Here is a 12,248-nt window from a genome sequence, read left to right as displayed (position 1 = left end):
AATGTACCTCATAGAAATAATCCATTCACTTAGACTGCCTGAAGTAGGAGTGACAGAGGCAGACTTCTCCAGGGAAGCGAGCTGAGGCCAACTTCCAAGACAGTCAGCTTTCACTCACTCTGCCTTCTGCGTTACCTGTGTGAATTATGACTTCCTTTACTACCAAAGAATTGCTCCAACTGCTCTATTATCCTCCCTACACATGGTCTTTTATAAACATCAATGTAATTTTTAAGACTATTTTATTTTCCAGATGCTCAAAATGTTATCAAGGACCTAGTGACATAATTACAAAATGCAGTGCTAATCCAGCAACTTCACATTCTTCCCTCACTGTCTATTTTCTCCACAAATTAGAAATGAAAGTGGCAACCTGGATTTAAATCTATGTGCAGAGTACTGGGTGCAAAGGAGGCATTCAGTACATACTTATTCAACTTTCTCCAAATTCCTTATATCCGCACCCAACCCACTGTTACATGGGTGACTACAAAGCTCTATGGAGTTAACTGAAAGGGAACATAAAGGCTCTTTAGATTCCCTCCTGTAACCAAAATCTTTACTGTAAATTTTAGTGAAGTGTCCTGTGTGAATTTTTGTTTTTAATTTATCATTTCTGTGCTGACTGTCAAGTTCTAACTCTATAAAGTTCTTCTTGAGGAAAAAGGGTTGCCTCCCTTTGTAAAGTCCTACTTAATTCTAGTAAATTTCACCCTTGATCCTAAAACTCACCATTTGGCCAGAATTGGAAGGGTTCTCGCGCTAAAATAACTTGGCTTTATTACAGGTAATTCGATGTACTCCTGTAGAGTCTGTAATCTCAGTACATTTCTAGATCTCTGTAATTAAAGCAGCAATTTGCATTTCGATGTGGCCAAGGGAAGAGGGAAACAGAGGAAAGAGAAGCATCTTTCATCATTGTTGGTTTGTTGTACACTTTACCCAGGCCTTTAAAATATAAGTGAAATTTAATCTTCAAAATGAAAAAATAGACACATTTTCTAATAGCAAAATATATGATTAAAATACTTAAAAATAAAATGTTAGTGTGAAATAGGGCTTTTTTTACATTAAAAAATGAAACATTTTAGATTTGCTTTTCTTGTATAAGTCCTCTTATCTCGTGAATAGTTACAACTGTCCAGAGCAGCTTTTATGAGACACTGAAGGAGACAGGGAGAAAATCCTTTTTCAAGATACGAAGTCAGGACCTGAATGTACACACTGGACAGAGCCGTCCTCAACCTCAAATCGGCCTGCCAGCGCTACAGAAAAGAGCGCGGTTATTTCCAACCTTGAGATTTTTCATTCTATTTTCCTCTTCTTGGGTGTTAAATTCTTTCCAAGAATATTCTACTTGTAAAAATGATTTTATTCTAGCTATAAAACATTTCATTTAAGAAAACCACATTTTATAGCTTTGTGTGAAATGCCCCCAAAAGCCATCAAGACATGGAGACATCAGATTTTCAAAACATAAATCTAATCATATGCCCTTGAAACAGTATGAATGTCTAACAGAGTGACGTTATATTCTTACATTTGTTTGTCATGAGATGAAAGACGGGGGGGCATATGGTGATTAATAATAGTTCCTGAGCTTCTAAAGAAATTTTACAAAAAAATGACTAACTGCTTAAAAGAATGAATTCTTCAAGAGCACCCCTTCTGTTCCATTGATGTCTTTCACTCCATCAATCTCCTTAGAGAATCTCAGGCCGAAAGAAAAGGCTTCCTTTTAAGCCACCGAAAAATGGGATCTAATGGAATCTTCCCGTAACTCCCGATGTTTTCCAACGTTACGTTCTTCTTGCTGGTTTCGCCTCTCAATGGTTATTCTGTATTTCTTCCTGGGTAAAGGGAAAGTGAATGTAGTAATAAAACCTCACTTGGCTTCAAACTACTATGGTTTCTCTTACAAAGAATGCCCTCAAGGGACATCTGGGTTTGGGTTGATAAATGAGAAGTGACAGAATATGAAATCCTGGTCAAAGATTAAAGTAGTGTGCCCCAAGGCGTTATGCCCTTATTCAAGGAGGAAAATTGGCCTGCTTTCCGAAATGCCATAGAACAAGCCTTCCCCTTCTTCCCTGGGCGCCTGGTGGGTTAAGTCTTGTCTATTCTGCCACAGAAGCTCTCCCCAACTCCCAGGATATGCCCTAGATAAAGATCAGGTTAAGAGTACTGTGACCAGAAGAACAGTAAGACAATTGTTCCCACAGAGTCACATACACCCAGAATTACATTTCCATGCAGAAATGAAGAAATCATGGTCTAATGACTTAAGAATAAGCCACAAACTCAGTCACTGAAAGGTACAAAGGAATGGACCCTCCTCCTGGTGCAGAACTATCGGTATCTCAGACACACAGAAATATTACAATTTTACAAGCCTGAGGGCTTAGCCACAGCGGCAACTAAGTGTGTAGGCTCTCCGAATACAGAGCACAGAGCAGCCTGCGAGCGTGGCCTGCTCAGAGCTGCCTCCTCCTCTTCAGGAGTAGCCAGGCACCTATCTGAACTGGAAGAAGCCTGAGAATGGGGTAACTGACTTCTCCTTTGTCCAGATTCCCTCTCCACTTACACATTTGGTGGGTGGTAGGAGTTGGGGTGAGAATATTTGTGATGAAAGGATAGCAGCTACTCTGTGGCCTACAGTGTGTGTGTGTGTGTGTGTGTGTGTATGTGTGTGGCGGGGGGCGAGGGGGAGGATATAAACACCTGCCCCACTCCCTCGTAATGCTAGCCCACTGACCACCAAACCAGGGATCACACCAAAAGATGGCTTTGTTCTTCTAACCGCCATGCTTTTGGGGTAAGAGCAAGATATGCACACGTCACAGGAAGGATCATGCAAAGACAAGTGACAAAGGCAAGAAAGTACAGTGGATTTTTAAACCCTATAAAGAGGTCCTAACCTGAAAAAGTAGAAGGCCATTAGCAAACCAGCTCCTAGCAAGGCTCCCACTACAATTCCTGTCACTGCTGATTCTTCGAGGCCACCTGCTTGAAAAAGAAACATAGATAATCAGAGTTCATTTTGAGAAATAGTTAGCAATGTCTCCTTCTAACTTTTCATTCATTGAAAAGTTTCGTCCATTGGAAGGTATTTCTCAATTTCCCACTTGACGCAAATTTTGCTTTCTTTCTAAGAAAGATTTTCTAGGGGATCCTGCTTCTCCCCCTCCCCCCACCCCAAGTGCAAAGCATATAAGAAAGTACCAGGTGAACAAACACACCGCTACCAGAGAGTGAGCACAATAGGAATAAAGCAGGTTCAAGAAGGATTTGAGGAAAACGGGAAACGGAAGTTTTCAGATTTATCCACACTTCTTGGAATTTAGTCAGAGAAGGCAACTAGACAGACATGGGACTGACCCAGCACTTCACAGATGGATGGTGACACTTCAAAGTGCTGGAAGATATGGTGAAAAATTAATGTTCTGTTTTTAGATGTTCTCTCACCAAAGCCAGAGTTTCATGTCAAAATGTCCTATATAGCTTTGTGAAAATGTGAGTAACCATTGGAAACAATCGAGTTCAGTGGTGTCCCAGTTACTATATAAAAATGATAGATAGCTAGCTTATTTATAAAGAGTTCAGGGCACAGCCTTTAATGCATGGTCTTATTTAATCCTTAAAATAGTCCTAAGAGTTTGGGACCTCTCCTTCGTTTTACATACAGGAAACCAGAAGTGAGGCTTACAGAAGTGAAGGAATGCCCCTGAGCTCTCAAAACAAGGAAGTGACAAGGGTGGGACTTCAAGCCCAATAACTCCAGAGATTGTGTTCTTAACACATTTGTGCCGTACTGCTTCCTGTAATTATTGCATACACAAAAATACCCCATAGTTTGAAGGCTGTTCCCAAAACATAACGTGCATACATATCTTAGCCTAAAGTGACCAACTGGCCTGAAAGACACATATTCGCTTTGTTCTCCCTCACTAGCTTATAAAAGGGTCTTCCTAAAGCAATGATTTCCAACAATTTTCCTATTTGCAAGCTCCTTAAAAAATGTCCAACTTGCTTCAATAGTTACGACAGACTTTAAAGAACAGACTTTACATTTATTTGCCAAGTTGTAAATTTGTAAGTGTCTAAGGGACATCATCTGTTTGGTTCTGAGGGATAGGAGGATAGCTACAAACTTTGAAAATTAGAATAAGACTTGTTACAAGAGATCACTGAGTGAGTGATGTCTAGTATGTAACATATTGATTTTCCCTAAAAGGGTAAACCTCAAATACTGAATGTCACTCACTTACTCATCTCTCGTGGCAACTGTCACTCGGATTTTCAAAGTTTGCTTTTGGTAAGGTTATAATAAGAGATGTAAAAATAGGGAGAAGCCTTTTACCAGTTTGGAAAAGAATGGAAGAGAGAAGGAAGACCTAGAATCCTCTGATGAAGGCGGGACACCAGTTTGTGAATTGTTCCCCTGGGTTTTGCCGCATCAGAAAAAGAAATCTGAATGTTCAGAATATGAGCTCCTGGACACTGCCTGTCTTTTAAGCTTGCATTATACTGATATTATAGATGAAGAAGCACAGAGCAAATTAAGTCTCTAAACTTACATGATTTGCAAGGAGAGCTGTTTGTGTGCTCCACAATTCTGGTTTCATCTATTCTCAGTTTTAAAGGTCCCCAAGGATATTTGACGTTGGGCCGCATTTCAAAACGACCTTCTTTTCCGAAGTAATCACCAATAACCTATATAAGGGCAAAAAACAAATATACAAACTGAAAGGTCAAAGTTAGTACTAGGTTGGTGCAAAAGTAATTGCAGTTTAAATGGTTGGGGGAAAAAATGCAAAAACCACAATTATTTTTGCACCAATCCAAAAGGTTTCCAAAGGAGGCATAGGGTGGGCTACCCTACCGGTCACTCTGACCCTAATGGTGTGTTTCTGAGAATTTTCTAAGTCAAATTTGCAGTAACCCATGGTGCTCTTAAGGTGAGCATAACTGAGAGAGAACTGTGGCTCCTCAAGGCAAGAAAAGTGGCCATAGAGAAAACACTAGTCTTAGGACTCGTGGCCTGTCCCTGGCTTATCGGAGAGGCTCCTGCTCCGCCGTCTGCCACAGAGCAGCCCACTCGGTTGGCCATTTTGTAAGGCCCAAGTTACTGCAGGGCTGTAAGAGAAGGTCAGGGTCCCTCTTATACTTAGGTTAAGCATATTACAGGTACACGGCCTCACCCCACTCAATCAGCTCGGCATGTAATTATAGCATTAAAGAGTATCTTTTAGGAACTTCCTGTTTCACCCTCCTCTGGTTGGAAAGCTATTCCCCATCCTGACTTCGGGGGTTACATTCTCCTTGCTGACGAATTTACCCTATTTGCACCCCCATTTCTAGGCTGAACTCTCTCTTTCAATTGGTTCCTCTGGCCCCCCAAAAAATCAGTATCCTTTTAGGGCTCAAGTCAAGGTTCTTCCTCAGTTTCTCGTTTAAATGACTGTTTTATCAGCCACCCGAGCCCTGATCTAGAAATACCTTCCCACCCAGATTCTCAAGATAGGTTGCTCTTTTGTCCAGGCTCCAGGACAATGCTCCTAAATAGCCTGTGACATCTCTTCCCCTCTCTGTGCTGAAGGAGGCCCAACAAGCTCTCACAGGCTGTTTCATGTCATAGCAAAAAGAATTCTAGATAATCACCAAACTATAACAATCACTGGCATGTCCTGGAAACTTACCAAGTACTTTACACACATTCACTCCTGAATCCTCACAATGACCTTAGAATAGACAATTACTATCCACCTTTTACAGAGGGAGAGATTAGAATATACACGCGACCCAGACCACGCCACGTAGCCTTATTTGACCTGAAACACGGCATATTTGTATATCTTTACTTATATCTTCATCAGTTAAAGTTTGTATAATACTTTTCCAGGTTTCATTGTGTCTGGTGCTCACAGTAATCATGTGGGATCAACAAGGAAGATATGATTTCCACAACAGCCAAGGAAACTGAGGCAGAGGACTCACACCCCAGTAAGTGTCAGAGACTTATCGTTGTGTCCAGGGCACTCTTTTCTCTCTTTTCTCTTCATGATGCTGTCCTGAAATCCCATCATATTTTGAAATTTAAACTCGTGACCAGCATGTAACCCCCCTCCAAAAATTTTTTTTCAAATGTCCAGAGAGGAAATAAATATAGTTTCGCTTTACGTTTCATCCGTTGATCCTTCCTGCATCTTAGGACTGAGATGTGGTTCATGGCCATTTGAAAGGTAGGATGTCCCCATTTGGGATAAACATGGAACCATTTCCTGAAGTCTTCTCTGGTACCCCCAACCAGAAGTGAGCCCTCCCTACTTGGAAACTCCTGGGGTTTTGGCTCATTTTTATATGGAGGACGCCTTGGGGACTATTTGGACACCAATAAATACATTCCTTGGAATCTCAATAAGCAGAAGAGCAGCTGGGGCAGAAGCCTCACTCCCTTACCTCCTGGGTGCCCGCTTCTGTGTCGGTCATGGCTATCACAGAGAAATCCCCATACCGGTCTCCGTTGGCATCTATGGATACCTGCCCAGCAATACCTAGAGGATGCGATGGGAAGAGCTCCAAGTCAGTTACTTAAAATACCTCTGTCTGCCAACAAAAACAAGAAAATGAATTGACAGGCTTTTTTAAACAAGCTCATGCCACAGGGAATCTCATCAGACACTGAGCATTTGTGTTGGCATTTGGAAAGACATTGTAATTTCATCTGTGTCTGCATTCCTAAATTCTTAACATTTCTCCATTTGAAAATGAAAAGAAAAAGAAATAAATGACCTTCTTTGGGGAATATGTTTTAAAAAAAGAAGAAGAAAAGATTAAGGCTAATCCTAAAAGCAGCATGCTTATCCTAGAGTTTTGTATTAATTTAAAACAAAAACAAAACTGCCAAGAGTGACAAGTGGTGTGTTCCTAGATTTCTCATGGGTTCGTATTATCACTGGACAAACATTATAAAAGAAAACCCATTCCAGGCCCTGGACTCGGTGATTGTGCCTTACTCTGGACTGCTTTGATGCACAGGAGAGCAAAGGGCCTGCCTCAAGGACCACGGGACCCAAGAGCTAAAGAAGGGCTAGTCTTTATCCCATGTGTGTTCATTTATTGTTTTGTTTATGGTTTTGGGGTGGTTTTTTTCCAGTTTTATCTAAATGCAATTGACATACATTACTGTAGGAATTTCAAGTGTACAGAATAAAGGTTTGACTTCATATATTATGACATGATCACCACCATAACCATAGTTAACGTCCATCATCTCACATAGATACAATAAATCATCCATTGTTTATCCACATGTTTTCTAGGTGATTACTAGATGCTGAATTTAATGCTTCCACTGAGGCAAAGATGAACTGGACACATTCTCTGTTCAAAAGAGGGGCAGCCTGGACTAGGGATTTAGCTTGTCGGCAGTGGAATCTGAAGGCTTGCATTTGAATCCCAGCTTTCACATTTACTAGCTCGGTGACCTTGAGCAAGGACTTAGCCCTCTGAGCCTCAGGCTGCAGGACTGGAAAAGTCATAACAGTACCTCCTTGCCAAGAGGCTGTTGAGGAGATGAAAGCACTTTCAAAACAGGTTTCAGAGAAGTTGGTTGTTTTCTTCTATTGTTATCACTACTATCGCTATGCCTGGAATCTGGGAGAGGGCATCTGACGGTGCTCATACCACTCAGAGGGGGAGCTGGCCTATCTCGTTGGAGACTCAAGGTGGACTCCGTGAAAAAGCAGGGCTTTTGTAGGAATGTTGCTGAGGCTATGATCTGGACACGCAGCCATCCAGGAGGCATAAAGGCTAGCCTTGTTAATGTTCACAAAGACACAGAAGCTGAAAGGGAGCAGGGGCCCATGAGGTTTTGGGGAGGTGGCCCATGTGTATGGAAGGGATCAGTGACATACCGTATAAGGCTGGAACAGACTGGCCAGAGCATGGAGAACCCTGAATGCCCACATGAAGGGCTTAACTTTGCTTTAGCTAGCAATGGTAACTTAGAGCAGCTAATCAATAAGAGCAAATATGAATCATTAGTTGATATTAAATATAGCTATACTGTAATTTCCGTTAAGTAATAGAGTGCATATGTTAGCCACATTCTGAGTAACTAAGGCTATTTGTTTCTTTCTTTTTAAATTGTGGCAGAGTACAGTGTAATTCTTAATTGGCGTTTTCATTGATTTGGTTCTCTCCGGAAGTAAAATGAATGTCTGGGAAAAGGGATCCCAAGGGAAAGTTCCATCCTCAAGTGTGGTTTGGAGAGGGCAAGTATTTGGGTTTACTGTCCTTGGATTGTGGTTCGAAGGCCCGCTTATTTTTCCAGACTTTGGTCTACTTTGCCAGAAACAGAATGGAATTACCTTTCATTTTGATGTTTTGTCTTCTTAATATAGACGGGTTACAAAGGATACACCTATCTCAAACTTGTTTATCCTTGACAACCTATACAACTTTCAAGTAATAAATGTCATTTTTTTAAAACTTGACTGATCTCCAAGCATAATGGCTATCCAAAAAACCTTTTTTCATTCTGTTTACAGGAGTTTATGATGATGTGTTTGTAAGTGTTTTGCAGAGTATTTTATAAGACAAGGTGGCCCTGGTAACCCAAGACCTCATTACACTTTAAGCTATTACAATTCTGCTAAGAAATAAGGTGCTAACCCTTAGGGTGACCGATTAGCAAGTGAGACTTCACCTGAGAAATTGTACATAAGGTGAGATTGTCAGGCTGACAGCAGAATTTTCCTGTACATAAGTAATGAGACTTTCCACCCTCATTTCTATGGGCCTGTAGTGCAGCTTAAGGTCTGAGCCACAGGCCTATTTACCTTGTCACTCTGACCTCTCACACAGAGAGGAAATTTAGCTTCTTCTCAGGCCATGGTTGAGAGTTGGTCATAGGTTTCTCGGTAATAAAATCTAAATTTGTCAAATAACATCCAGAGTATTTTTCCCTTGAGAAACTTAATGGTCACTTACAGTGACCATTAAAATTAAAATTGTTTTTAATTTTAGGAAGGATAGAGTTTTTCTTACAGTTCTTTTGGGGGCTACCCTCAACTTGATCATTGTTTAGCAAGTAAAATGGAAACTTACCCGGGCTTCCGTTATCTTTACATTTGGACAAAGGAGATTCTAAGTTTAGACCGAACTATGCAGTTGATTGTTTTAGGGATCATTTCATACTGCCTGTGTAGGCCTGGCCCTAGAATGGAAGACAGCCTATGGGAAAACTTAGTCCATGCCCTCCAAACAAAACTGAATTCCAGCCATTGTGGACACCTGCCCTTCCCTTAACAAGCTCCCTCAGAAGACCAAGAACAAATGACCACACCACGTAGTGAGGAATAGCTAAGAACGGGATGTGGCCTACCAAGGTTGTGTCCACATACACACCGGTTTCTCAGTGTATTGGACATAACTTCTGGGAAATTTGACTGTCCTAATATGCCCCCTGAATTATCCTATTTGATTCCAGCTCCTCAGCCAAAGCAAGACAGAGTTTGAGCAAGACCATCCTGGAGGCTTATTTGTTTGTGTCCTACAATCTGTCTAAAGTTAAGGCAGACGTCACTCTAGTTTTGAGTAAGATATGACATCCTCTAAAGCCACCAAGGAGAAATGAAATCCACCACTTGTCACCACAGCTTCTGCCCAGACTGTTCCAACTAGAACCTGACTCGTCTGCACTATGCTGCCCCTTCCATTAACTGAGGGCGCGATGAGGCAGTGGAGTGGGTAGGAATCCCAAATGGGAAGAAAAAAGGGGGGGGAGGTACCCCCAATCTAGACTTGGCAGTACTTGTTCCCTCATTGAAAATTTCATTAGTTGGATTGCAAACAAACATAAACATAGCCTCAATGCATTAAAGGTTTCAACGGAAGAGTTAGAATGACGCAGAAATAAAAGGGCCCTTGTCGGTCATCAACTAGTCCAGCCCCTCAGTACAGGTGAAGAAAGACACGCCCAAGTGATTGGGGTTAGAGTCATGGCGAGGAGGCAGGCCTCCTGGTCCAGCGATCTGCAGCCTATGTCGGTGGCTCTCACATGATACCCATTAGCATGCTATCGTTTATTTTCCACATAGCGCCCAGAAGGACCCCTTTTAAAGACTCAAGGCAGATCATGTCTCTGAAAACCCTCTGGTGGTTTTCTGTCTCACTCAGGTTGGGACCCAAAGTCCTCGCACAACTGCCAGGTCCCCGTGATCTGACCCCCACCACTTCTCTGACTTCGGTTCCTATCACACTGCCCCTCATGTGCTCAGCTTCGGTCACACAGGCCTCCTGGCTCTTCTGGGGACACTCAGCACTCTACCACCAGAGTCTCTGCATTGGCTGCTCCTTCTGGAATGTTCTCTCCTAAACATCTACATAATTTCTTTCACTTCCTTCAGGTCTCTACTCAACTGCCGCTTATCAGAGAGACCTTCCCCGACCACTCTGCCTAAGTTAGCACCACACCCCTCCTGTCACTTTCCATCTCCCTGTCCTGCTTGACTTTTTATAGCCCTGAAATGGCATATTTATTTGTTTATCACCTCATTACCATGGCAGCTCAGTTAATTTCAGGGAATGTCTTTAGTTCAATGCTAAATCCTTAGCACCTTGAACAGTACCTGGCACATAGTTGGTGGTCAAGAATATTTGATGAATGAATGAATGAATGAATGAATGAATGAATGAATATGAAGTTGACATCTGCAGGGCTCCAGCAGCTGGATCATTCTCATACTGAGCCTCATGTTAATTTTCTTTGAGTGCTGATGAGGTGAGAGGAAACCAGCATTCTATACACTATTTGTAAGAATACAGACTAGTAGACCTTTCTGGAAGATATTTGGCAATATCTAATGCACTTTAAAAGGCACCAACATACTTTTGGACCCAGATAGCCCACAACTAGTAATGTTCCAAAAATGCATCAAGATGTGTAAGATGTTAGTAATACTATTTTGCATAATCGGTAAAAGACTAAACAACCAAGGTGTCCATCAGTAGGAGATTGGTTAAAGAAAATCCTGTACAGCCAGACGGTGGAAAAATATGGAACTATCGTTTTAAAAATGTGCTGAATCTATGAGTGCTTATATGGAAAATTCTTGGCATACAAGTAAAAAAGGTAAGATGAAGAATGGCATTCATAGTATGATTCCTTTTATGTAAATTTTTTAGATAAGATATAATACAAATGCGTATGTGCTGGCAGAAGGCACAAAATATTTTTAGACCGAATCATAGGGAATTGTTCCTAGTGACCACACTGGGGAGAAGGGACTAGGGCGTGAAGGAAAACTTTCACTTTTCATTTGTACATTTTTGTACTGTTTTTATGTTCCAGCCAAGAGTAGTCTCATTCTTGTACAGTTTTTAAATGTCAACACATGTTGCTTGAGTGATGAGATGACGGGCCATTTTTTGGTTGTTGTTCTTATACTTTTCTGTGATTAAGAAAGCCACAGCTAATATTCACCATTTTAAAAATAAAATAAAAGCAGAGGGTTCTATTGGATCTGCTCATCGTCTCAAACCACTCAAGTTTGAACAGAGAAATGTATATCTGGGTTTTTTCCTCTTGAAACTAACTACAGAACTCTTCACAAACTGCTCGTTGGTTGTGAATGAAGCTTGGGATAAATTTAATTTTAAGAAGCATCGGGTTGTGACCTAACAATCGGAAGGAGACAAGCATTTCCTGTTTCAGTGGAATTCTTTCAAAGCACTTTCACATGCTTTATCTCATTTAATTTTCCCAACAAGCCTGTGAAGTGGTTTGATCTTGACTTATTATCCTTACTATACAGCTGAGAAAACGCAAGATCCCACAGTTGTAAGAGAGAAAAGACAGAACCAGCAAAGAAGCAGCTCAACCTGCAGTGTCATCACCTTACAGACTGAATCTCACCTTCAAATGTTCTGTTCCAAGTCTGCTGGATAATTTTCCCTCCATCCTTCTTGCTATAGCCAGCTCTGAGTACTTCGTGTAAAGCCAGGACATAGAGGAGAATGGCATCATGGAATCCTTCAACAAACATGTTAACCTGGAAAGGAAACCCCAGTTGGGTGAGACCAAACACCAAATGACTCATGTTCAGGAGTAATGTAAGCAAATCAAAATGGTTAACAAGTTAGGCTCCAGGCCCATAAGCAAGACAGAGGTGGGCAGAAGAGTACCTAACAAGAATCATGCCATGATTGTCCTGGCAGTGGCTTAGTGAGGAAAACCTTTCCCC

At 41.4% G+C, this 12,248-nt stretch overlaps 1 protein-coding gene across 2 annotated transcripts in view; it reads right to left on the bottom strand.

The window, feature by feature from the left end:
- Window positions 1-488: 488 nt before the first annotated feature.
- The window catches only part of NPR3 (natriuretic peptide receptor 3), a 70,990-nt gene continuing 59,230 nt past the window's right edge, over window positions 489-12,248 (bottom strand). Inside the window, exons 4-8 of one of the 2 annotated variants that reach the window (XM_033110495.1) lie at window positions 11,921-12,056; window positions 6,460-6,554; window positions 4,578-4,713; window positions 2,919-3,003; window positions 489-1,850 (exon numbers count right to left, since the gene is read on the bottom strand). In XM_033110495.1, the coding sequence (XP_032966386.1) occupies window positions 1,739-1,850; window positions 2,919-3,003; window positions 4,578-4,713; window positions 6,460-6,554; window positions 11,921-12,056 (564 nt within the window). In that variant the 3' untranslated portion in view covers window positions 489-1,738. Of the gene's footprint in view, window positions 1,851-2,918; window positions 3,007-4,577; window positions 4,714-6,459; window positions 6,555-11,920; window positions 12,057-12,248 lie in introns of both variants that reach the window. The other variant, XM_033110494.1, reaches the window with a different exon arrangement.

The sequence above is a fragment of the Rhinolophus ferrumequinum genome, chromosome 7 (assembly GCF_004115265.2).
Source record: "Rhinolophus ferrumequinum isolate MPI-CBG mRhiFer1 chromosome 7, mRhiFer1_v1.p, whole genome shotgun sequence".
Classification (NCBI taxonomy): domain Eukaryota; kingdom Metazoa; phylum Chordata; class Mammalia; order Chiroptera; family Rhinolophidae; genus Rhinolophus; species Rhinolophus ferrumequinum.
This window is presented reverse-complemented; position numbering and strand designations above follow the sequence as displayed.